Source organism: Herpailurus yagouaroundi, unplaced genomic scaffold (genome assembly GCF_014898765.1).
Source record: "Herpailurus yagouaroundi ecotype Mexico unplaced genomic scaffold, PumYag 29, whole genome shotgun sequence".
NCBI classification, from domain to species: Eukaryota; Metazoa; Chordata; class Mammalia; order Carnivora; family Felidae; genus Herpailurus; species Herpailurus yagouaroundi.
The window spans coordinates 48,712,658-48,740,116 of NW_024412377.1; the positions used below are offsets into that span (position 1 = coordinate 48,712,658).

General features: G+C 41.8%; 2 protein-coding genes across 2 annotated transcripts in view; one reads left to right on the forward strand and one right to left on the reverse strand.

Moving 5' to 3' along the window:
* Window positions 1-6,029: 6,029 nt before the first annotated feature.
* Window positions 6,030-9,123, reverse strand: GARIN3 (golgi associated RAB2 interactor family member 3). The gene is made up of 2 exons (XM_040443195.1): window positions 8,396-9,123; window positions 6,030-7,601 (listed from the first exon to the last, which is right to left on the reverse strand). The coding sequence occupies exons 1-2, from the start codon at window positions 9,014-9,016 to the stop codon at window positions 6,417-6,419; spliced, it is 1,806 nt and encodes a 601-aa protein (XP_040299129.1). The 5' UTR covers window positions 9,017-9,123; the 3' UTR covers window positions 6,030-6,416.
* A 12,390-nt stretch (window positions 9,124-21,513) lies between these two features.
* The window catches only part of ITK (IL2 inducible T cell kinase), a 58,115-nt gene continuing 52,169 nt past the window's right edge, over window positions 21,514-27,459 (forward strand). The window contains exon 1 of the mRNA XM_040443201.1: window positions 21,514-21,785. Coding sequence (XP_040299135.1) covers window positions 21,648-21,785 — 138 coding nt within the window. The 5' untranslated portion in view covers window positions 21,514-21,647. The remainder of the gene's footprint in view (window positions 21,786-27,459) is intronic.

Consider the following 27,459-nt stretch of genomic DNA (forward strand, 5'->3'; position numbering starts at 1 on the left):
AAGTGCTCTCCTTAATGTCCATCACCCATTTAACATCCCCCCATCCACCCTCATTTTGTTCTGTGTATTTAAGAGTCTCCTACGGTTTTCCTCCCTCTCTGTTTTTATCTTATTTTCCTTCCCTTCCCCATGTTCATCTGTTAAATTTCTGAAATTTCCACATATGAGTGGAAGTTATTTTAAAGATTTGACATTTATTAGTTCTGTTGGTATCACCCTGTGTATGTATTGTTGAGTATATGCAACTTAAAGAAAGCAATCTTACACATTTCAAAATGCATGTGAAGAGTCATGTCCACTGGGAAAAAAATGCTTTTCTTTCCAGGGTTCAGGAGAAAGCTCTGTAAGTCCAATTTTTAAATAGACTGTATTTTTTAGAGCTTTTATATTCAAAGGTTTAGAGTTTTAGTCTCATAGCAAAATTGAGTGGAAAGTGTAGAGTTCCTATGTAACCCCTTTCCCCATCCACTCATAGCTTCCCCTACCATCTACATTCCCCACCAGACTGGTACCTCTGCTACAACTGATGAACCAATATTGACACGCCATATTACACAAAGTCCATAGCTTACATTGGGGTTCACTCTTGATGTTATAGGTCTATGGGTTTTGATAAATATATAATGACATATATCTACCATTAGAGTATCATATAGAAGTCTTACTGCCCTAGGGTGCCTGGGTAGATCAGTTGGTTAAGTGTCTGGCTCTTGATTTTGGCCTGGACCGTGATCTCACAGTTCATGGGATCAAGCCCCGCATTGGCACTGACAGTGTGGAGCCTGCTTGGGATTCTCTCTCTCCCTCTCTGCCTCTGCCCCCTCCCCCACTCACATGCATGCACACATGTGCTCTCTCTCTCTCTCAAAATAAATAAATACACTTAAAAAAGAGAATAAGTTTTGCTGCCCTAAAAATTCCATGAACTTAACCTATTTATCTCTCCCTCCCCCATACCTCTGGCAACCACTAATCTTTTTACTATCTCCCTAGTTTCACCTTTTCCAAAGTGTCATATAGTTGGAATCATATATTATGTAGCCTTTTAGATTGGCTTCTTTCAATTACTAATACGTATTTAAGTTTCCTTCATGTCTTTTCATAGTTTGATAGCTCATTTCCTTCTATTGCTGAATAATATTCCACTGTTTGGATGTACCAGAGTTTATCTCTCCACTTACCTACCGAAAATCACCTTGGTTGCTTCCAAGTTTAGGCAATTATAAATAAAGCTTCTATCCGTGTGCAGGTTTGTGTGGACATGTTTTCAACTCCTTTGGGTAAAACCAAGGAGCACAGTTCTGGGTCATATGATAAGAGTATGTTTGGGGCACCTGAGTAGCTCAGTCAGTTAAGCGTCCAACTTTGGCTCAGATCATGATCTCATGGTTCATGAGTTCAAGCCCCACGTTGGGGTCTCTGTTGTCAGTGTGGAGCCTGCTTGGAATTCTCTGTCTCCCTCTGTCTGCCCCTTCCCCACTCGCTCTCTCTCTCTCTCTCTCAAAATTAAGTAAATAAAAACTTTTTAAATAAACACATAAATATATAAATAAATACAGTGTGAGATCCTTCTGTTTCTCAGCATGACAAGGTATGTTTTGGTGGAAGCCCGGATGCTTTTGTATTATGTTAGGAGACTCTGGGTCTGATTTAAACTTCTTTTAACAGCCTTCCTCTAACACTACTCCAGCAAGGGAATGGTGGGGTGGGAGAGGGGCACCATCTTGTTATGAATATAGAAGTCCAGGTGTCCTACTTGGCCTCAGTTCACATGCCAGAGATAGGAAGTGCTTCTCATTACTTTCTGGCAAGGTGAGATTTCCAGCTCCCTACATGGTCTTCAGTGATACGGGAATGAGTGGGGAGGGACTTTACCAGCTGGCTGGATAAAAGTCAGAGCTCCTAACTTGCCATTCTCTGACACCACCCAGTGGGAATATTGGTTGCTTTGTTACAGCCTCATGAGGATGTTAGTCTAGACTCTCCACTTGATCCTTGCTTGCATGGGTTGTGGGGGGTCAGGAGCATGGATTTTTCTGTGATGTTTAGCTGAGTAGTTCTTGTCCAAAAGCTGTCTTTCTTGGCTGCACTTTTACTGGTCTTTTGGCTAGAGAGATAAAAGCTTTTGTTGGGACTTTTTTCCAGGATTACCAGCTTCCTCTGCAGCTCCAGACCTGGAATGTATAAGGCAAAAAGAAACTCAGGGAACACACCACCATGTTGTTCCTCATTTCCTGCAGTCCTTGGCTGTTCTGTCTTCTTCTCTCCACATTTCAGAGTCTTCAGAGTCTTCATTTCCAATGAAAGGAATGGGGAAAAATGTGTCTCCTCCATCTTTCTGGAAGCATAAGTCTAACGGGTCCATTTTTTTAGTAAGCAATTAATTATTAAGACAATCAATGGGATGTTTCCTTTTTCATATCTACATATTCTAAAACCTCTAAAATGGAAACAATTTTGCAATAAGGAAATGTGTTTCATTTAAAAATTTTTTTTAATGTTTTATTTATTTTTGACAGAGAGAGAGAGACAGAGCATGAGCAGGGGAGGGTCAGAGAGAGAGACACACACAGAATCCAAAGCAGGCTCCAGGCTCTGAGCCATCAGCACAGAGCCCGATGTGGGGCTCGAACTCACAGACTGCGAGATCATGACCTGAGCTGAAATCGGACGCTCAACCGACTGAGCCACCCAGGCACCCCATGTTTAAATTATTTAAATTCAAAGCCATGTATAGTGTATTATACCCTTATTGGCTATCACCAACAACAAGGTTTGTGGAGTCCGGGAAGGAGATCACAGCACATCACACTAACACAGTGTCACAGGCTGTTCTCCAAGAGGCAGATTTGGAAATGGCATTTTATGAGAGTGTTGTTAAGGAGTGACCCTAGGACCAGCACCTGTGGAAGGAAAGGATAGAAGCAGGAGGCACCTAGGGTGAAACCAAGCTGCGATGCTGGCCCCATGGGAAGCTCTTGAGCTAGAATAGCACTTGAGACATGGTCTGCCTTGGGATAAAATGGCCAGATATTCACACTCCATATCAATCGTTTTTTCTTGTGTGCTCTGGGAAGTGTTACCTTGGGTGAGGGAGTTCTCTGAAGGAGAGACAATTTCCAGACCCACTAAAGGCTGTCCATGGGCAGGACTACCAGCAGCCAGGGCTACAAGTCCTTCATTGGAGGAATGACTACCCCACGTGGATATTTCAAATGGAAGTGTACCTTTCAAAACACCCCCTCCAATCTCTTCATTTTATGGATCCTGTGGCAGAAGATAGGAAGTGACCTAAGGTCACATATCAACAACCTCCTCCCCCAAAATTTCTCTTCATAGCAACGATAGTGCCCTTTACAAAGTGCAAATTTGATGAAGCCACCTCCTTATTTAAAACATTTCAGTGACTTGCCATTACTCTAAGGTCAGAAGTTAAAATCCTTCATATGACCACAAAGCATCGTGTGTCCTATTCCCACTGTGCTCTCCAGCATCTCTCTTAACACTTTCATCCTGCCAATCATGACACTGCCTTCAATATTTTGAGGCACTTGCTTCTTCCCACCGTAGCACATCTTCTGTCTGGAGGACTCCATTTGATCACAACAACCCCATGAATGACCTTATTCTGCTGTTGGCCAAAGATTCCTTTTCCATCTTTTGTATGTATGTGTAGGTACCAGACTTCTAGTTTGGGACGCTAGTTAGTAATCAACCATCTGCTGCTTCATAGCCCTTACAGCAGCAGAATTGTCATGGTGATGAATATTGCTATCAAAAATATTGGCTCTATCTGGTAAGATGTATTGACTTGATGTCCCAGTTGATATCTCCCCCAGGAGGAAGAGACCTGTTGCTTTGAAATACGTATTTACGCGTGAGTGTTTTGATGAACCGTCAAGATAGAAAAGGAAATGCAGAGAAAGTGCCGGGCAGAGCATGTTGTGGTGTGCAAGTCCCAGCCTCTACTTTACTTCGGTGGCATTTGTGTAAATCATGGGTCGGCTCAGCTAATACCCTGCATGGTAGACAGATAAGGTTTGTATTAAGAAAGGCTTTGGAGGTGTAGGAGTAGGAATGCGGAATGCAGTCTTGTAGAACAAGACTAAAAGAAGGACAAAAGACAAAGCTATGGTCCACAGAATCATGAGATTAAGACATTTGTATCTACGATAATTCAGCCTCTGGCATAGCATAAATTTGGGACTCTGAGTGCAAGGCTTTGGAATGTGTTCCCCTTTATCTCTCTCCTGTACCCCATACCCTCTCATATTCCCAGGAAGCCTCTCCAAAGCCCCTTTCAGGTCTTTGAGGACATGCTTCTCTCTCTCCTTCTACTTGTACACACTGCTTCAAGAGTCAATGCCAAGGATACCTTAATCCCCAGCATCTATTGGTCTTAGTATATCAGAAATCACAAGAACCACCCACCAGAGCGACTGGAGAGGACTAAAGTCGCTGATACTCCCAAGCCACCACTCCTGCCGGAGTACCTTGTCTCTCATCTCCCCCACCTCTGCCACACACATTTGTTCTACATACACTGGGGACAATATCCCCAAGTTTTACTGAAATCCCAGCTTCCAACCTAGTAGACACTATTGTTGGACAGAAAAATGCAAAGGCCGGGTGGATAACCTCCAGGCTTACACCAATATATATGATTCTCAGAATCATTTTTCTCAAATCAAACTTTTATCATTAACAATTTAATTATTTTCATAGGCTTGTGAAATCTATTTACAGCTTTTTTTTAATTGAAAAGACAACGTAATTCCTTTTTTACAATAGGCATTTTTTAAATATATACTCTCACTTCTAACGTAAGATGATTTTTTTATTTTGGGACTTATTTTCCACTTGCATGCATAATTTACACAGTTCATTTGTACATGGCATTTTAAATTATTCTATTATTTCTTAACAATATATCTAAACCTTATCGATGTTCCTGAATTTTGAGTATTTGTGTTGCTTAGAATTTTTATTTTATACTGACTGAAAGATATCTTTCAGATTTAGATATTTTGTTGTCTATCTCTCTTGTGTCTATATTAAAAGGAAAGTGTTAATGAAATAAATTTGTTAAGGTATTCCTAAGGCAGGGACTGCTACCTAGCTGACAACAATTTAAAAACCATCCTAATTTCAGAGATGTTAAAATAAAAAAAGATTCAATAATAAATTACCATGGACACTGTCCTTTGCTTGATAGAACAATCCCCACTCTGTTGAAGCTCTTTGTGCCTCCCAGGTCATCCCTCTCAGCTTTTCACCCTATAGACACCTACTGTTTGGAATGTGGTGTGTAACTGGTTTCTTGTTTTTCTTTACAGTTTTAATATGTATTCCCAAACATATTGTTTGATCTTGTTTTTGAACTGTTCTATAAATGGAACTACATCATATGCATTTTTCTATTGCTTCTATTATTCAACATTGTGTGAGATTCATACATGCTAACATGAATAGATGCTATTCATTTTCACTATTGTATAACATGCACTGTAGTCAGTACCACGATTTATAGATCCTCCTATTTGATAAACATTTGTACTGTTTCCAGGGTTTTGCTATCACAACTTGTTTTACTGTAAACATTGTCCTAGTTCTCTGCTGGAAAACATATTTGAGAGTTTCTCCAAAGTATATACCTAGGAGGAAGAATTGTTAAGATTGGATCTGGGGTGGGCAAAACTTTTCTGTAAGGAGCCAGATATTAAATATTTCAGATTATTTGGGCCATAAGGTCTCTCTTGTAACTATTCAGATCTGCCATTTTAATGAGAGAGTAGCCATAGGCAATATACAGATGAATGGCTGTGGCTATGTTCCAATAAAACTTTATTTACAAAACCAGGCAGTTAGCAAGATTTGGCCCTCAGGCTGCCAATTCCTGATCTAGATGATAAACTTCTCATTCTGATTACCTAAAAATGCTGCTATACCCCCCTTTACCTCCCAATTATCCCAAGGAGACAAGAGTTCTGTCTTTAGTCTATGGACTGGACTGAATGTCCATGTTCAGGTACCTGCGGGGAGGAGAAAGAAGGGCATAGGGACATAGTGGTGGTGATGCTTTCCAACCCATAGTCTGTGACTTGTAGCCATAGTCTTGGGGAAACCAAAGGCAGAAAGGGGTTGAGGCAAAGCATGGCTCTCAGTTTGGCTCTGCTGGTTATGGGTGGGAGGTCAGGTTCTGTTTGACTGGATGCTGGGGTTTCAGGCTGCAGCATAGTTCACATCACAGAAGCCAATGTGAAGTCACTACCAGGCTAGGGGACATAGACATTCAAACAAGATAGCATTTCTTTTGGAGTTGCATGGTTTCCTTTATTAGAGAAAGCTGGAATTGACTCTCTAGGGATGTTTCCCCGAGGCTGGGTCTCCACTGCAGCTTCCTGTCGGTCTCCTATTTAAATGGATTTGGCTTCAAAGATTATTGTCTCCATTGTCTCAGATGTCAGGGTACTACAGATATCCTCCTGGCCATCCTGGGCTTTCTCTATCTTGGCCTCTATGTTGCGCTTCTCTACCGTCTTAGCCACGAAGTCTAACTCCCTATTGTGTGTTGTGGCCGCTGCTTTTGAACCAGAAATGACTTTCAAGCTCTTGAAGAAAGAGCCAATTTTACTGGATTTCTTACTTACAGTACCTGAACTGTTTGCAGATTTTATCTTCCCCAATTTGTGAGCTGTCCTTGACTCCTTTGCCACAGAGCTGCCACTCTTGTGAGAGTGGTGTCCTCTCTTTCTTACATGGCTCTGCCCTTTCTCCTTTTTGTCATCTCTTTTGTCATGGCTGGATAAGGACTGGTGGGAGGATGATTTCTGGGTCGACTTGTTCCCTCCCGTCCTGTGGTGACTTTCACCTGTCCTGTGGTGATGGGAACTTTTCCTACTGGAAGTTCTATCTTTCTTTTCTCTTCTTTCTTTTTTTCCCTTCCGGGTTTCAGCACTGGGCTGGGAAACCTTCTGGCTTCCATCCCGTTCACACATGTAGCCTTCACTCTGCAAGGTTGAGACGAGGGGTGCTGCTACTGGGTCTTTCCCAGTAGGTGTGCCAGTCATCACTGCACCTGCAAACCCCACACTCATGCTGCTCGCTGAGGAGAGATTGGCGCTTCCTGTCGTTACTGTGGAATTACCTACCGAGGATGTGCTTGCAGCGCCCAAGGCCACGTTCGTACCCTCTGAGGATATATTGACAACACCTGCAATGGCCTTGTTGGATCCACTTTCTCCCGGACATTTGGCGGCGGCTCCAGCCAGGGCCACTGTGTTTACCTGGCCTGGACCTATAGCCTTGGTTGCCGCTATGCTCTGAGCACCGGAGGAAGGCCTCGTTCCTGCCCCTGCCACTGCTAAGCCTGTTGTAGCACTCGCTGCTGTCCCTGCTACTGCCATGCCTGTGGCTGACCTGGATGCTGCTCCTTCAGTAGCCCCTGAAGTCTTCAGGACCGCAGGTGAACCAGGCATTCTGTGGTGGGCATGATGGATTCCCTCTCCCCCAGCGTAACCAGAAGAGGTGGCTCTAGACACCTCATGAGGCTTGTGAAGCCTAAACTCATCCCGATCCCCTTCTCCATGGAGCTCTGGGGTCTGTGTCAGGGAGGAGAAACAGGTAAGAGAGAGATGACAAAGTGAGACTAGCACTTTCTACTTCTTTCTCAACCTGGAACTGAACAACCCAAGGGCTTATAATTGGAAAGACCTTCAAAATTATCGAGTCTATGCTCCCACTTGATGCAAGAGCCCATCTACAGCACCCCTGTCAAATGGTCACTTGGTTTTGCTCAACACTCCCAGCACCAGGGGAAGCGCTCATACAGTTCCCCGTCTTCATGTATTTTTATTTTATATACATGGGTTTATATCTCTGCAGGACAGGTTCCTAGAAGTAGGGTTTCCTGGGCCAAGGAATCCACACATTTCACATTGTAGTGGCTGCTAAAATTGTGCATGTGCAGACACACATGGGTTGTCCTGATTTTAATCAGTACGTGGTAGTCACAGGGATACAGAAGAAAGCACTTCCTGATTGTTAACAGTGTTCCACAGCTGATGAAACTAACTGGGTTGGGGTAAGTGTTGAAGAAGAGATTAGACAATCAAGATGCTGTGGAAGGAATTAACAACCTTGGGTATGAGACCAGAACAGCTGCTAGCTAAGGTCTCTCGGAAAGTCAGCCCCATGGGACAATTTTGAGATGCGCTCAGGAGCTCCCCCAGTGTGGTAAGTCCTGTAGTGGTGGCTCATTTGACTGTGTGCCTATTCAAGTGGAATGTGTTTCCCAGGTGAGCCTCAGAGAGCACCAGAGGTTTTGTAGGACTAGCTTTCAGCTCCTCTGCCAAAGCCCCCTGCCTCACTTGCTTGAGTCTCTGTTGATGCTTACCACTAGGCTTTTGTCATCCTCTAAGGTGGCTTCATCCCCAGTTCGCAGTGTCGGGGTACTGCTGCAGCTATCCGCTGGTGGTCTCAGGAGATAGACAAGTTTTTCCCAGTAGCAAAATAGGTCTTCTCGTGCATCTGAAGAGGGGCACAGCTGCAGATAGAAAGTGCGGCCAGTGGCCAGCTTTAGGCGCAGCTGCTGTTTCTCACGATCATGAACGGAGATCTTGACAAACTTTAAAGGAAGTAGCCTGGTGAGCTCTAGGGTCTTCATGGGCTTGTGACCTCTCCCCTTGGTGGTCCGGGCGTGTCTGGCATGCTCCTCACAGACTTTTGTTGGCCGAGCCAGTAGCATGACATCAGGTAAAGGAAGGATGGGGCTGGTGGATGCAATGCCCACAGTCACCATTCGGACACGGTTGTGTACATCAATCACCTCTCCTTTTTTGCTGATCTGAATAAAGTCGCTTTCAAACATAGGTGCGTATTTGAAAATGTCATACTCTCCTCCCTTGTACAGTTGTCGTTGCAGTTCCCCCATGGAGGTATTGAACACGCCCATTGAACGGTAGCTGTGGGCCGTGTAATAAGGTAACAAATACTCGCTGCTCACGGTTCTCTTCATTTGAGACAGCTCCACCAGCCACAAATCGAGTCCTTGAGAGAGAGAGGGAGTGAAGGCAACTGCCCATCTCCCTACAGGGCTCTGCCTAAATCTCTTCCCACCACCACATTTATCCTCCAGTCCTTTGTGACCTGTCTTCATCACACACCCCTTTGTCCCAGCCTCTAAGCAGTCACCCCCTTGATGCAGGGTCACCAGTCTCCCCCCACCCCCCACTCCCCACCCCAAACCAACCACCACCTCACCAGGGAACAGGCTGACCCTACCAGGATGTAGATGTGTGTAGACCAGATGTTCTTTTTAATCAAGATATTGGGATACGTGATTTATGAAACAATTCTGCTTTTGTAAATATCTGGGTGGTTTCCAGTTTCATTGTTGTTACAGATATCCTTATAATGATCATCTTCCTGCAAGTATAGTTATACATCTGCTAAATTATGTCCTAAGGATAAAATCCTGGAAGTGGACCCTGTGCTTGCTAAGGGCAGGGATCTTGTTGGGATTGCCATTCTGCATGTCCCCATTGCATAGCACAGTGCTGACAGACACTGGAAAGTAGTTGCTGAGTAAATCGTCAAAGGGGCTACTGCTACCTGTTAGAACCAGAGTTCCAATTACACGGTGGTTTCCAGGGTACGAAGGCTTTTCTCACCCATTTTCTCATATGAAGGAGGTGAAATTTGAAAACCATTGTTTTACAGTGATGAAGGCTCAGGATTATCTTGCTCAGTGTCAGAATGCAGAGCTGGATTCCATCCCAGTACTTGTGACTCAGGTCAGGACTTTTTCCTCTGCCTCAAGCAGCATGGCTCACCATTAGACTTCATTCTGCACCAAATATGGAATCATTCACGGTTAGCAATATGCGTGGGGACTTACTGGGAACCACAGGAATTCATAGAGGTCTTGAATCACCATAGGGTTTCCCGCACTGGTATGCTTGCTGCTTCACTCTTGATGTCTACCTGATAAACCACTGATGTTTTGTTTCTTTGAAAATCTCTTCAGAGAAATTATGGCAAAGATGCCTTTTTAGAGTTTTTTTTTTTTTTTCACTTTGCACAGGTGATAAATCCAAATTCCCCCTCCCCCAGTTAGAAGACTACTTCTAAAATAAAAATGCACCATCCAGAATCACGGATTACCATGTGGAGGTCTTGAAATAAATTTCAACCCCAAAATAATCTTTTTTGTATCTCCAGTGCCTACCACAGTCCCTGATACATTGTAGCCTTCCAATAAATGTTACTTTCCTTGTAGTCATTGAGATTAATTCTTCTATTTGTTTATTCAACAAAATTGATTGAGCAAATATGAATTTGGGGACCAGCTAGAAAATGGAAATGCAAAGATAAAGGTCTTTACCTCCAAAGAGCCAAACTGTTTTTCTCTAAAGATGTGAAATGACTTCTCAAAAACAAAAAACAAAAAACAAAAAACACAAAGTGTCTTCTATTCTAAGGAGATAATCACTAAAAGTTGACAATATCAGGTTTAAAAATAACAAGCTGGGATTTTCTATATTATACTCAACCATATGTTCTCATAAGTTTTTTTTTTTCTGATGAATGGTTAATAATTAAAGAAATCATAATCATATTATTAAGAGCTTACAAGCCAGGTATGTTACTAACCACTTCACATTCTTTTAAATCTTTAATCCTCACAATAGATCTATAAATTGTAGATACTACTACTCTCCATGTTTTATAAAGGAGTAAATGAGGCAAAGAGAAGTTAAAAGAGCTTCACCAAGGTCACAAGAGATCCAAAGCGCATGGAAGCCCCCATTCATTTAGTTAATATTGTTAAGGGCCTACTTTGTGCCAGGCCCTGTTCTAGGTGCTAGGAGTACAGCAGTGGACAACACAGACAAATGCCCTTGTTCTCACAGAGTTTGTGTAAAGACAGTAAATGAGTCAAATATATGGTATGCCCACTGATGATAAGTGCAGTGGAGAAAGATAAAGTAGGCACTTGGGATGGGAGTATGTGCAAGGAAAGGCGAGCTGCAGGTGGTGGTCAAGAAAAGCTCAATGAGAAGCAATATTTGAGCAAAAACCAAAAGGCAGTCAAAGAGGAAGCCATGCAGACCTCTAGGGGAGTCACCTCTCAGTCAGAGGGAAAAGCAAGGGCCAAGATTCTGAGGCAGGAGTACCACTGCTGTGTTAGAGGAACACCAAGGGGGCTACAGTGACAAGAGCAGAAGGAGGGGGAAAGTGGTTGGAGATGAGGCCGAGAGGCAGCCGTGGTGTTGGTAGGGGAGCAGATAGCATGGGACAGACCTTGTAAAACATCGTGAGATCTTTGTCTTTGGGAGATGATTGGACCTTCCTATACAGAGGATCATTCTTGCCACCATGTTGAAAAGAGACTGTTGGGGCACCTGGGTGGTTCATTCAGTTAAGCATCTGACTTTGGCTCAGGTCATGAGCTCATGGTCTGGTTTGAGCCCCGCGTCGGGCTCTGTGCTGACAGCTCAGAGCCTGGAGCCTGTTTCAGATTCTGTGTCTCCCTCTCTCTCTGCCCCTCCCTAGCTCATGCTCTGCCTCCCTCTCTCCCTCTCTCCATCTCTCTCTCAAAAATAAATAAACACTAAAAAAATAATTTAAAAAAAAAAAGAGATTGTGGAGGTACCGGGGACAGAAGTGGAGACTGGGTGGCTCCCGTAAGAGACAACGATGGGTAAGAGGTGTGTGGTATCAGTGTCAGTAGTGAAAAGTGAGCAGTTGCAAGACACATTTTGAATGAGGCAGCTATTATGTATCCTGGTGTCGAACAGTTTTCAATAACTATTAGTAAGTGAAAAAAAGCAAGTTGCAAAATAGCATACATGGTATGCCATATATTTTGGAATAAAAAGTTGTGTGTGTGTGTGTGTGTGTGTGTGTGTGTATGCACGTGCACACAAAGGTGTGCAAAAAACTTGTTGGCTGAGGGAAATGATGGGATGGGGACTTAGTGCTTCAGGACATTCTCTTTTACACTTTTTGGGTTCTGTTTCCAAATTATGGATTGTGCATACTACTTACACAAAAATAGATAATATTTTAAGATTTATAGATTTATAAAAATGTTATGTCAGGGGTGGCTGGGTGGCTCCGTCAGTTAAGCATCCAATTCTTGGTTTCTGCTCAGGTATGATCTCACAGATTTGTGAGATCCCGCATTGTCAGCGCAGAGCCTGCTTGGGATTCTCTCTCTCTCTCTCTCTCTCTCTCTCTGCTCCCCCCCGACTTGCTCCCTCTGTCTCTCTCTCAAAATAAATAAACTTAAAAAAATGTTATGTCAGTAAAGCTCTATTCTTAGAATATTCATTGATTCAGGCCTTGGTCTAGAAAAGAAGTTAATAAATAACTTCATAAAAGTTAACTATAGCACAAAATCTCACGCAAAATTTATGTTTTTTCTTTTTTGATAGAGAGAGGGGGAGAGGGAGAGGGACAGAAAGAATCTCAAGAAGGCTTCATGCCCAGATTGGAGCCCAACACAGGACTCGATCCCATGACCGTGAGATCGCCCAACCACGAGATGAGCCACCCAGGCACCCCTCAAAGTTTATTTTTTATTTTTCTTTAGGACCTTTCAAAATTTAATTCACTCCTCCCAACCTTTAAAAGTCTGACATATCCCCTATCAAGAAAATGGAGATCAGTAACTTAAGATCTATTTACTTATTGTCCATTCCATTGTTACTTATTGTCCATTGTTGTGCTAAGAGCATTTGGGTTATCACAAAGTGAGTCTCAAAAATTTTTAAGCATAACTTGCATACAAATATAGAATGAAAACTTAGCAAAGATTTATTTAATCCATCAGTGAAGGTACCAGCAGGATGGTAAAGCTGGTTCAAAGGAAAATCAGAGGAATAGTCATTGGCATTGGAAAAAGAAGTCAGGTGAACATTGTCAGGTTAGATACAAAACTGGTTAAATGTCTACAGGGCAATAAAATCTTAACCTTTGGGGTTATCTTTTTACTAGACAGAAAACATTTGCATCTCTTCTAAACAAAAATCTATAAGTTATTACAGAACTTCACAGAGTCTGAGACTTTAATCAATAATGGATAGTCTTCTTAGGGTACTGAAAATGTTCTCAAATTACATTGTGATAGTTACCAACTCTGACTATACTAAAAATCACTGAACTATATACTCTCAATGGATGAATTTTATGGTATGTGAAATGTATCTCAATAAAGCTGTTAAAAATAATAGATAGCCATACTTTAGTCCTAACTTACAGGTCTAATTCCATTGTCTCTCTTCCTTCTCTTAGATAATCAAGTAATCCTTGGGCTGGCATGTTAAGCAGTGCTTTAATATGGCACTGAGAGTACAGGTGCCTGCTTGACAATTCTTTATTTACATGTTTTGGGTAATTTTTCTTAACAAGGAAGATAGTGAAGCATGTGTGAACCCTAACTTCAGAAAAGTTTACAATACAGTAGAAGAACACACTGTAGAAAGGAAGACAGAACAAGAGGGCAATTAAACATACGATAGGGTAATAGTTAATGAAGTGAATGAGTGCTGAACCTAATAACACCCATCACAATATTAAAACCAACAGTAATTGTTTTGCAAGAAAAACTGCCAAAGCCACAATTCTAAGCATAACTTTCCATATATTTTTAATTGGCCTAAGATTGAAGAGACATGCAGAGTGAAAACACTGCATATGATATACGGAGTATAGGTAGACATGCAAGATTATAGGTGGTTGAAATCTACATATTTATCATGGGAAGAGGTTTCAAGTCAATAACCTTTGTTCCCCATCTATTATTTTGAAAACCAGGGCAAACAGTGGCTATATATAGCCTTTTCAATGAATATGCCACCTGAGAGGGCATTGTGAGCTAGGGCAGGATGTGAGGGTGGGGAGATTTCCATACTGTACACAATATGTATCTGCCGGGTAAATCCCCAGGCCTAAAATACAATCCACAGTACTTTTATGTCAATGCTGCTAAGCGAGGTGGTGGCGTGGGATGCGCTGCGGTTAGCCTTTAGGCACCTAGGGCTTCAGGAAGCCAACCTGATACTTTGTCTTACCTTCTGGCTGTCAAAAAAAGGCCACAGCCACCTTGACTCTTCCCCTGAGGGCCAGTATGCAAATCAGTTTGCTTCTGTGTTGGGTTTAAAAAGAAAATGAGATGGTATGCATAAAAGAAGCCAGACAGACATTCTAAATAGTTTTATTTCTCAGCATTATGATCCAACTAATGTCACCTCTCTTCCCCTCCTACCTTTTTTCTGCTTCCTTCTTTCTTCTGTCCTGCACGTATTTGGCCCCACACTGAGCCAAATTTCTGCCCTGCTCATCACAGTCTTATGAATATTCTCCTCTCAGCTTCCAATTTTGCTGTTTATAAGCCATGAGATGTCCTACCTTAGCTTATATATTTGTTTCTTTGATATTATATTTTCAAAGAAGCTTGCCATCAAACACACACACAAATAATACAACAGTTAACATTAAAGATAAAAACAAAAATTAGAAACTGTATAGAGGTAGAGAGAAATAGCTGATCCAGGAGCTGGGATAAGATGATGATTACAAATGAATATTAAATTTAACTTTGAAAAATACTGGAAAAATGTACAATCAGTGTTAACATTGATTATCTCTGAGGGGTGACACTAGAAGTAATTATTAACTTTGTCTGTTTGCTGGTTTTCCTTTCCCAAAAAGGATATACTTCACTGTTACAACCAGAAATAAACATCTATTTCAGAAAGTTAGCTCTAAGCTTCCTGACCATCTATTATCACTGTCTTCTGCTAATCAAACCAATAATTTCTGTCAAAAGGCTTAGTTATCTTTAGTTGTAAATTGGAGAATAAAAAGAAATTCTCCCATAATGTCATTTTTTAAACTATGTAAGTTAAAAAGTGACACATTTTTCTACCCTTTCAATTCTGTTTGCTGAAAGTTTGATATGTAAATTCCCTGACACAGTCCTGTGGGGATATATACACACAGTAAAACCTTGGTTTGTGAGCCTAATTCTTACTGTATATTTCATAATGTATAATTCATAATGTATATATACACATATACATTACAATAAACACAAAAGGTTTTTATGTAAAAACAAGATTATGCCCTCCATATTGGTCTGCACCTTTTCCATATTAACAATATATTGTGTACTTTTTTAGAATGATACATTACAGATGTACTTCATTGGTTTTCATGACCTTATAGTGTCCCGTTGAATGGATACATCATACATTATTTAACCACTTTCTCAATGATGCACATACAGACTGTTTCTGTTACAATCAACACTGCAGTGAATACTTTGTGCATTTTATCTATGTGCTCATGCTTTTTCTCCCCTCTAGATAGTTCTAGGATGAATAAAGGTTTATGAAGTTTTGGACTGTTTTCTTAAGTAGACGTCACACCCAGCACAGAACCCAACACTGCTCTTGAACTCACGACTCTGAGATCAAGACCTGAACTGAGATCAAGAGTCAGGCGCTCAACCAACTAAGCCACCCAGGCACCCCAAGGCTTATGAGGTTTTTAAAGAATACCCAAAACATTCTGGGTATCACTATTAAAGAGATATAAATAAACTTGACCAAGTTCAGATGAGAACCACAAGGAAAATAAAGGGCTTAGAAGCCACATCCTAAGATACAGTTCTTCAAGGATCTCTTTGGCCTGGACACAGGAAGCTCTGGGATTTCATAAGAAGCATCTTTACTTGTCTAAATGGCTATTCCCTAGAACAGAGAAGAGGACCAGAATTGTGGGACCTCAAATGATAAAGCAACACAAATGGACCTTACATTACTGTAAAGGTGGATCATTTATTGACATAGTGGCAACACTCTGGTGTTCCGATGGAGGGCCACCCCACTGTGCTCTTGGTTCCTGTGGTTGGGTAGGGCTGACTGTATCCCACCCCGAAATCCAGGAGAAAGTACAGACCTAGAGATAGACAACAGAACATTTTACTGCCTTGTCTGTGATGTGTGTGAGCATGTCACCCAAGCCAGGTCAATGACCCACAGTTCTGAGAGTTTTGCTGGAACGGTTAGGGAAAAGAATCCGGTTCCAGTGGTAACGCATGCCAGCCTATAACTCCTGGCATCCATTTTGCTGCCATGAGGGAAAGTCTGCCTAAGCATGAAGCCCACATAGAACAAAGAAATGAAAATGAACATTTTCGATGTCATGGTTTATATATGTGGATCCAGTAGTGCCAGATTGAATTGTTTTTTTCCTTGTTATAGGGTGATAAATGAGGTTTTCTAAGTCAGTTTCAGTTGAGGCCACAAAAGTCTGTAATGATATAATTCAAGGAATCACATACCTTCCTATCCTAAAATAAAGTACTATATCATCTGTGACACAATAAGAAGCAACACGGGTTCTACCAGTAATAGTATTTGCCCACCTCCAGCCTTTAGAAAACCAGGGCTTGAAAAGTCAAGAGAAAGAGACTTGGGTACACCACGCATTTCCTCTCACAACCCACCAAGGGGAAGGAGAGAAGGCGGTTGCGTCCATCAGAAGCCAAGTGACGGAACTTTAAGGGACTACTCAGTGAAATTGACACAAGTCTCAGAGTTTAGGAGAGATGAGGATTGGTGTCTAAATTGTACTTAGAGAAATGTGATGGTGAAAGTTTGTGGAGGAGCTATTTATTTGGTGTCAAAAGGGGGAAGGGGTGATGCTTGGGGCAAATGGTGTATCCATCAGTTGCAGGGCAAGGGTGCCTGAGTCTTGCAGTAAAACCATATAAGGGAATAAACTGGCATGCAGTCTCTTTTCATGGAAAATTCAAGAGGACAACCAAGAGGGACCGAGGGATCCCAACAGAGTTGGAAGGAGCAGGAGGCACACTGGAGGTGAAGCCCAAGACCTGAGGGTTGGCTCATTGGCCAGTCCAAGTGGCATCTCCCACATCAAGAGAACTGCTGCCCGAGCCCTCTGAACATAATGACAGCCACAAAGCACATGACAATACTTTCCCACAGAAGAAAAAGGAACAATTGTGTACCCACCACAAGCAGAGGGCATCGACCCCAGATTACAGCTGAGCCTTGTTGAATGCTGTGACTTTTTTCCTTCTTCCCCCCAGGCCTGAGCCTGAACAGGTGGGTCCGGAGCCAGCCTAGTGGGAGGGGCAAGAGGAAGAGTTAGGAAATGCTGGAAGAGTCAACATGGTCTAAGCTTGAAGCAGACCCATGCTTGGGAAAAACATGTTTTGAGGAAAAGCATTAAATTGAATACATGTTTGCACTTTTGATTATTACAATGAACTGGACTGGCCTTGTTTTCCCTTTTCTTAACTTCTCATTATGGAAATTTTCAAACATGCAGCAACATGAGGAGAACAGAATGAAGAACCCCCACCTACCCAGCACCCAGTTTCAGTAAATGTCAATTCAGGAACAAACATTTTTCATCTCTTCCCCTACCTATTTCTCCTCCTTCCCTGAATTATAACAAAGAAAATCTCTAGCATTTTATAAGTAGTTATTTCTGTATGTTTCTGTGAAAAATAAGGACTCCTTTAACATAACAGGGCCATTATCACACCTTAAAAAAACTAGTAATTAATCATCAAATACACAGTGTTCATATTTCCCAGTTGTCTCTTAATGACTTTACAAAACATTTGTTTGAACCCAAATCCAAACAAAACCATCACATACTTGATATGCCTCTTAAAGTCTCTTTTAATCTGCAGATTCTCTATCTGATTTATTTGTTGCAGACATAAGGTCATTTGTCTTCAGTGTTTTGTGTTTTCTGGACTCATCCAATTGCATTTTTATGTGTCCTTTGCACTGTTCCTTTATTTCCTATACTTCCTGCAAACTTGGATTTAGATCTAGACATTTGGTGAGATTTGTGTTTGGGTTTTTTTCCCCCTTTGGTTAGACTTCTGCGTAGGTGGTTTTGTGTCCTTCCTCTTTCATTACATCAGGAAATACATAGCGTCTAGTTGTTTCTCTTTTTGTGAGGTTAAGAGTCATCAGTACATTATAGTATCATCAATCTGATATGTAAACTATAAATATTTCTGTTGGCTTTTCACATAATGATTTTAGCCGCCGCTGATGACTGCAGCCTAACTCCTTTGTGTCACTTGGATGGCACAGTGGTGGTATTCCGTCACTCCCTCCTCATTTGTTAGTTAGTATTCTTTTCTAAAGAAGGATTTTCCCTTATTAAGTATTTGGTCACTAAACTGACCTGTAGCTCTTCAAGAAAGACAGTAGACACGTTTTATTCTTTCCCTTTGTTTCCTAGTTTTCAGAATAATAAATCACTTCTCTGGACTGCTCCAAAGGTGATCAGTGGGTTGATTTTTGGGTTTTTTTTAAGCATCTCATAAACTCGTGATTTTAACATTTTGGCTATTCTTCAATTCATCGCAATTACTGTTCTTTTTGACACCCAATTGTTCCATCTTTGACAAGTGGCTCCTGTGGATTGGACTTTTTAAAACCAAAACAAAGGGATTATTTATTTTTATGTTTTCCTGAAAGCTATGAGAAAATATTGAGCCTTTTAAGGTTACATTTAAGTGAGGACAAAGACAAACCCCAGTGAGTGGGCTTGAAGGTATTATCCAAAAGAGAATAATATTACTTATGATTGTACTTCATGAAGACTTGGCAAATAAAGGCACCCAGTACAACAGTTACTGATGATATTTTGATTTCCCAGATGAGAATACTTTGTGAAGTCTGTAAATCTTTCAACCTGAACCAACCAGGTACCCTTTTCAAAGGAGTTTACAGTCTATTATTAAGTATAGTACTATATTATGTATGTTAAGACTAGGTTTGGTGTTTATGATAGAACTTCAAAATAACAGAGGCTTAGAAAATGTAATTTTATTTCTCTTTATGTTAAAAAAGAAAAAGGTGATGCCAGGCTGGCATGGAGAGCCCAAGGTCATTAGGACCTACGGCTTTTTCTATCTTGCATTCCATTGTCCTCAACATGAAATTTTCACCTCATGATATAAAATAGCTGCTCCAGCTCCAACCATCATATCCACATTCTAGCCAGTAGGAAGGGAAAAAAAGAGAAGGAGAAGAGTATGATGACTGCTATTAAGGACATCTCCTGGAAGTAAGAGATGCTTATCACATCTGCTATGTTCCATTGACTAAAAAATAGTCATGTGACTGAAAAATGTAGTCTTTATTCTGGCTAGCCATACGCCCCAGATAACCTTCAGGAGGTCAGTTACCCAGAAAAAAGGGGAGAAGAGATATTTGGAGAAAACAACGCTCCTTGCCTCAAGCCCAGAAAGAAAAAACTACATCGTTTGGGCAGTGTATCTCCACGCATATCTTAAAACCTCAGAATGTTAGGAGTGGGAATCATTTAAAGTATCCACTTTTCCCACCTTCTTGAGTGTCTTGACTATGCCAGGGCATCCAGTATATGAAACAAAATTAAGCTGTGGTCTGCTGATTTATGTACAAAACAGAAAATTTTAGATGATTACACTCCTATACAGTAATAATGATTATTTTGTTTCATTATTCATCCCCGCCCAGTATATGCCATCTCTGCTTCCTCTGAGATTTCTTGGTTATTTACTTCATGCCAGAAGTAAGACTTTTACTTTATTTTACTTTAACCATGTACTGTTTCTAAGGCAAGATACACGACTAGCACCCACCACTCAGAGTTTATGGGATTCAGTTCTCAAAAGGACCCTACAAGGAGACTGAGGATCAGAGAGGGTAAGTGGCTTACTCAAAGAGATACAGCTTAGTAAATGACAGAAGCAGCATTCCAACACAAGTTTCTTTGTCTCAAAGCCAAAACATGCTTTATTATGCCATTCATACTTCAATATATTTGTCTTAAGTGTTTTACGGTCCTTGTTTCTTTTAACTGTCTAACCCAGTTTGGTGATTATTCATTCAACACATTTAAAAAAAATTCTTTTTTTTTTAATTTTTAATGTTTGTTTATTTTTGAGAGAGACAGACAGAGAGAGAGAGCAAGCAGGGGAGGAGCAGAGAGAGGAGGAGACACAGAATCAGAAGCAGGGTCCAGGCTCCGAGCTGTCAGCACGGAGTCCGATGCGGGGCTCGAACCCACAAACCGTGAGACCGTGACCTGAGCCAAAGTCGGAGGCTTAACCGACTAAGCCACCCAGGTGCCTCTTTTAAAACATTCGTTCTACACACAAGGCTCTGTGATGGTTGCTGAGTATATAACACCGACCAAAAACCACACATAGTCCTTACCATCACGGACCTTCTAGACTACTGGGGAAGACAATCATCAATCCAAAATGTCACCCTCCAAAATGCAAAATGACAACTGTCATAATGGGTATAAAGAGAAAGGTATAAGGTATCATCTGCGTATAATTGGTACATTTGACTTTGGAAAGCCAGGAAGGGTTTCCTGAGGAAGTGACACGCAGAATAAGACTTACAGTGTAATTTAGAGTTAAAGCAGGCAAAGCAGGGGAGAGAAGATGTTGTCAGGCAAAACGAGATGTACAAAGTGGTATAAGGAGAATTTGTGAAGGCTGGAGTGAGAACACGTGAGCCAGCTGGGAGACGAGCCTGGAGGGAAGCCAGAGGGCAGCCCTGCGGTGCCTTGTGTAGGGGCACAGCTACCCCAGTTTTTCACAGCTGAAAACTGAGGCTCAGATCTCTTGAGTAATATGCCTAGAGTCTCACAGCTAGTTAGGTACTGGAGCCAGAATTCAAACTGTGGTAGGTAGAATAATGGATCCCCTAAAGATAGCAAAGCCTAATCCCTGGAACCTATGAATGTGTAGGTTACATGACAAAGGGAAATTAAGGTAGAAGATGTAATTAAAGTTGCTAATAAACTAACCTTAAAATAAGGTGATTATTTTAGGTTATCTAGGCAGGCCCAGGGTAATCTCAAAGTTCTTAAATTTGGAAGAGGGAGACAGAAGAAGAACTTACGTTGTAGAAGATGAGAGAATTTGACCCGCTGTTGTTAGCCCTGTAGGTGGAGGAATGCGTGTGGTTCTAGAAGCTGAAAGGACAAGGTAACAGATTCTGCCCTTAGGGATCCTCCAGAAAGGATCACAAGCCTGCTGAAGTCCTTATCTTAGCTTGATAAAGCTCATTTAAGACTTTTGAACTACAGAAATGTAAGATAATAAATTTGTGAGCCACTAAATTTATGATGATTTGTTACAGCAGCAACAGGAAACTAAACACAAACTATGCCCATTGGCTCCAGAGCCCATGTGTCTACCCCATGTGCAACATGGCTTAATTGTTAGATCGCCTAAACCAGGAACTATAAAGATTGAACTCTAATGCTTCCTAACATTTTGACTCTCAGAATCTTCAAATATCATTTCCAAACCATACAGCAAAGGGTATGTGTAGTTTTTACATATGCCTCTTAGTTTTGTGAATTTCGAAAGGATGTGGTTATGGCCTGTGACATCAGAGGAGAAGCTCCACATTGTTGACTGAACCTGATAGAAAGATAACATCGGAGGCAAGAGGCCTTTTAACAGCTCTCTGAAAGTCAACTGCCTCCCCAGTGCATTCCTTGCCCTGAAGCTGTGTCCTTTGGCTGTGCTACAGGGTGATGCCCAAGGTGCATCACTTCTCAAGAACTGGATCATGAACAACTTTATCCTCCTAGAAGAACAGCTCATCAAGAAATCACAACAAAAGAGAAGAACTTCTCCCTCCAACTTTAAAGTCCGCTTCTTTGTTTTAACCAAAACCAGCCTGGCGTACTTTGAGAACCGTCATGGGGTATGTGAACACTTGTGTCTTCTTTTTCTAAACGGTATTTTTTATTTAGACTAGGCTGAATCATGAAGATATACCTAGAATAAAATAAGGGGACACAGATATGCTGGTTACGACCACCTAAAAAGTACAATAAGAGTAATCCGAAGAGAATGTGGAGAAAAGTCCAGAGGTGGGGTTGTTATATTAGGTGATTTTAGTTCTAAAATCTGCAAAAGAGTAAGTTTAATATTTATGAATGGTTTTTTTCCTGCAAGTTTAATTTTAAAATTATAATAATTTATGTGGCAAATGCTATGATTGGATAGATTTTGAACTTCATCGGAAATACACTAGATTTTATGGAGCTTAGATGAATAACATATTAGCATTCAATGGGACCTAAGGTATGATCTAGCCCAGTTATCTTAATTTATAATGGAGGAAACTGATACTTTAAGTGATAGTTCAGTGTCAACATTTTTATGAATTTACTTCTATATGTCCCAATGGTCATTATTCACTTAATATCTTGAAATAATATTCCCTAGGCACCTAATTATCTAAAACTTGCAAGGCCCAAAAGTAAACCTCTATACCCCTTGGAAAATTTACCAGGGTTACCATGGTGTTATGCAATACAAACCAGTGGTTCTTACCCAGATGATTACAGTTGCTTATCTAGGTCAGTCTTTTTGTATATCTAGAGATAGTCTTATATTCTTTCTACAACAGCAGTGATAATAACATCAACATGAATAATCGTAACAATATAGTTGGGTACAAAAAACACTGCATGAGGAGAAAGGAGACCAGACTCTACTTCTCTCTAGATGATGGAGCCTGGGTAAGCGTCTCTACCTTTTGTGTCAGATTCTTCCTTTACAAAATGAAGGGTCTGGAAGTACTACCTCCTTTCTTGAAAAATTTGAGCCCCTGTTTAGCCCTTTGCAGTACATTTTCAAAGCAGGTGTGTGACATTGTACTAAATCATTGTATTAGTTTTTCTATCATTAGGGAGGTAAGGCAGGGTTTTCACCTATATTTTACTGAAGGGGAAATAACATTAGGTGCTTTATGGTTAGGGACAAAGGCATCCCCATGCCTTGTTAGGATCTGACTTAGTAGGATAAGCATGAGTTTGGGACTTTTTGAGAGCCAGGCTTTGAAGTGTTCCATGAAATGGAGCCCTGAAGGAGGCCTGGGTATGGAGCCTATGGGTGTTGTGGGCGAAATACTATTATATCACTTCTTAGAGATTCAGACATGCTCTTCTTCAGCATTGATATCTTACTGATATCAATCAATAATCAATCAGAAGGCATAGAGAAATACTTACGTAAATGACTTGCACACAAGCATGCACTATGTATCACTTATAAATAACAAGAGCATTACACTTGTGGCAAGAAACCTTTTAAAAAAAAATTTGAAAGCCTCCAGGCACCTGGTTGGGTCAGTCAGTTAAGAGCTTGACTCTTGATTTCAACTCAGGTCATTGATCTCACAGTTGGTGAGTGGAGCCTGCTTAGGATTCTCTCTCTCTCTCTCTCTCTCTCTCTCTCTCTCTCTCTCTCTCTCTTTCTCACTGTTTTTCAAAAATAAATAAATAAATATTAAAAAAATTAAAGCCTCAGTCTTACCATCTGTAAAGCGGGTATGTTAACAGTACCCATGTCATGAGAATGTGGTAAAGACTAACAGAGAGAATGTATTTAGACTGAACTATTTGAAATTACCACTCAGTGGATCAAGACAGGCCAGACAGTGGCAATTTCAAATAGTTCAACTTAATACATAAAGTACTTAGCATAAGTTCTGTCACCTAGTAAACGCCTAGTAAAAATTAGCCTTTTTTTGTATCATCATCATGTCTCGGAAGGAGCTAGCAGGGTGTCATAACATATTCATTTTCAAAAGAAGGAAAACGTTCAAAGTCAAGCTAACATCAGGTTCCTGGATTCCTTCTCTTCTGTGACTAAATACAAGCCTGTGGAGAGAGACATACATTCATGCATTACGAAATGTGTGATGCTGAGGCAGCCATTGCCCCTCTCGAGGTCACAGCTTCTTTTTCTCTTTTCTCATTTGGAAAATTATGTTTCTTGCCCTGTCTTAAAATACCGTGGACTTATGACATCATACAGAAAGTAATCCTTCTACCTACTCAGAAAAACATTCCATAATTTTGCAAATTAAGTATGTTTTTTTTTTCTAACTTTAAAATATCCATTTTCTAATTTTAAATATCCATGTCTAAATATCCATCCTGATTGAGCCTGTTATTTTGACACCGATTTCGCTCTGGTGTCTAGTGTTGAAACGTGTGAGTGTTTTCAGGGGAGCCGGGAAGCGCCTCAGCCTGGCGGAGCAGTGGCCCAGAAAGAAGCATAACGTTGGCAGGTGGTGGGTCGCTGGCAGGCATGCTTTCAGACACCACCCTGTGCCTGCCAAATTTGTTGCAAAGTGGTCCCTGATGCCTGGCATTCATTAACAGAGGACAATGAGATTAGGGCCCTCAGTGTGCTGATAAATGTTGAACTAGCCTACAGTGGTAGTGGCAGTGGAGAGCAATCAGGCAGCTCTAATCCATAGTGTTTGCTGATTTCTCTGGTGTAAATACTCCCATCACAGCCAATTTCAAACTATTGGTGTGATGTCTACTGGCTCACAAAATTCCTCCAGATTTAGCAATCAGCCCTCATGGCCCACAGCAAGCCAACTCCAACATACCAATGACAGCTTTGAATACAAATAGTCTCCGGAGAGGGAGTCACCAACCAAGCCACATGCTTAGTTTGCACATGACTGAAATTAGATTATTTCCAGGGGCAAAAGAGAAATGGAGGGAGGGCCTGGGTAGTTCAAGTGAGCATGGCATGGAAGGGACAGCACAGACGGACACAAGCATCACTGATTGGTGAGGCCAGTATAGCTAAGTAGAGCTGGATTCAACTTCTGGCTTTATCACTTTCTGGATGTGGGGTCTCAGGCAAGGTCTTTAAACCTTTTTAAGCCTCTGCTATTTGTAAAGTGAGGGCCCCAATGCCTCCAGGCGATGTTGAGTATTTCATAAGGAAGGCATGTCATAAGCTCAGTACTAATGATCTTCTGAAGGACCCTCAGGAGAACTGGAAAGGTTTCCCGGTTTTAATGTCTCTGCACCTTAGGGATCAAGCATGTTCTTTTCACCATAGTGTGGGAGCCATTACCTGTATGTGGGACAGTCAAGACCACCATTCTACTCAGGGTCTGGTTATGGGTCTCCACTTCACATGGGCTCTCCCCGTTAGCCTGCAGTCGAATCCAGCAGCAGAAACATCTCTTGGAGCATGCATCCTTCTTGAATTAAAGATGACAGGTCAGGAGATGGTCCCCCTTTCCTTGCTTTTCCTTGCACAGCAATCAAAAACACAGCGTCTGGTGTCAGACACATCTGGGTCAAAGACCAGCTCCTCACTTAAAAGCTATGTAGCTTTGTGTAAGTTGCCTAAGGCTGTGTGACTCTACATTTTTTGTAACGATTAAACATTCCTAGGGCACTTGGGTGGCTCAGTCAGTGAAGCATCTGACTTCGGCTCAGATCATGATCTCGCGGTTTGTGAGTTAGAGCCCCGCGTCAGGCTCTGTGCTGACAGCTCGGAGCCCAGGGCCTGCTTCAGATTCTGCGTCTCTCCATCTCTCGGCCCCTCCCCTGCTCACGCTCTGCATCTCTCTGTCTCTCAATAATAAAGAAACATTAAAAAAAAAGTTTTTTTGTAAAAATGATTAAACATTCCTTCTGGATCTTGCTTCCTTTTAATGAGAGGGAGGTTACCATTATTCTAATAATAATAGGAACTAATATTGCTGTCTACTTCTCCCCATTTTATATGGTCACTTTCCCCGGGAAAGCCACTAGCAGCTCTCACCTGGGATTGCTACCACCTCCTAATGGTCTCCCTGCACCCACTCTGCCCCAGTCACCCCCCAACCTATTCCCCACACAGCAGCCAGCGTGACACATGGTGACTGTGATCGCTTCCTGACAACCCTGACATGTCCCTGCAGAGGTTCTCCCCTTAGATCTAGAGCAGACACCAGAGTCTGTCACATGCCGTCTTCCCTCTCAGTTCGTGTCCCTTTTTCTCCCATCTCTCTGGGATCCAGCTACATAGGATTTGCTTTGACTTTAAGTCCCTCATTTTGAATGTCGCTTGCCCCAGGAAGCCTTCCTTGATTTCTCCAGACTAGGCCATCTACTCCTGTTATGCTCTGCCTTAGCAATGCCTACCCTCTCTTCGGAGCACATCCCAGACTCATAATTACCCACTTATTAAAGTGATTGCTGTGCTAATGTCACTCCCCCAGCCCACCCTCCATTAGATTATAAACTTTATGAGAGCCAGCACCCAATTTGGTAAAGATGGCATCATCAGTGTTTATAACAGCGCCTGGCACATACTATTCACTCATGCATTATTTGTGGAAGGAAGAAAAGGAGGGAAAGAGCAAGGACATGAGGGATTAGAATACCTTTGGAGAGGTTAGAGTTTCACAAATGAACTCCTGATAGAACAAGGCTCAATTCCAAGCATAGAGAACAAAGCAAGTTATATAGGACTTCAAAAGGAAGAGTTCTGGGTGTAAGAGCCAGCAAATAAGACTCCCCGGAGTTAGAAATTCATGTCCCAGCCTTAAAAGAGGAAGAGGAGGATTCAGGAGGTTGGAATTTTAAGAGGTGGGTCAGAGAGGCACGTGCAGGAACCAGCAGGTGGGCCAGCCCTCCACCCCCACCCCACTACTCTGTTCTCTTTTTTCTTCCTTCTTTCCCTGCTTCTCTTCTACAGTTAAATTCTTTGTCAATAATACTCTTAAAGCTACCTGAGCTTTTTTGCTTGAGACTTGCATCAGCCACAGTCTCTTTCCACCTCATTCCTACGTGATCCTGTTGTCTTCTGGCTGGGTTTTCACTGACACTCAAGGCTCCATACCATGCAACACCTAGAATGAACTTTTATTTTTTTTTTTATTTTTTTTCGACGTTTTTATTTATTTTTGGGACAGAGAGAGACAGAGCATGAACGGGGGAGGGGCAGAGAGAGAGGGAGACACAGAATCGGAAACAGGCTCCAGGCTCCGAGCCATCAGCCCAGAGCCCGACGCGGGGCTCGAACTCACGGAGCGCGAGATCGTGACCTGGCTGAAGTGGGACGCTTAACCGACTGCGCCACCCAGGCGCCCCTAGAATGAACTTTTAAAATGATCTTACAATAAATGATAAATCAGATCTTACTCTCTACTTTTAAGCCTTCCATGGCTGTTTAGAGTATTTAAGGAAATTCTCAGCTATGGCCTACAAGACTCTTCATCCGGGGGTCCTTATCTGCATTTCCTATTTCATTTCACACCACATTCCCGTTACTCACCAGGCTTCTACCACATCTGCCTTCTTCCTGAACCTTGAGCACTCCAAGCTCATGCTCACTCTAGGGACTTTGGACAGGCCAGGACTAGGGGGAGGCAACTGAGCAATACACTTAGGGGGTGCTTGTTCTCAGAGCCTGCAAATGCAGGGTCTTTGCATTAGCTGTTCCCACTGCCAGGAACACCTCAGGTGTTTGCAGGAGTGATTCTTTATTGTTTCCATCTCTTTAAATATTTTCCCAGGATCCCGTTTCTTTCCTTTTCTTCTCCTTTCTTTTCATTTCTTTAGCAC

Excerpts from the sequence above, each read along its gene's own strand:
- GARIN3 (XM_040443195.1), bottom strand. The coding sequence starts at position 9,016 with ATGAAGAGAACCGTGAGCAGCGAGTATTTGTTACCTTATTACACGGCC. Across the intron at positions 7,602-8,395 it reads AGGATGACAAAAGCCTAGTG|ACCCCAGAGCTCCATGGAGA; the intron begins GTAAGCATCAAC and ends TCCCTGACACAG.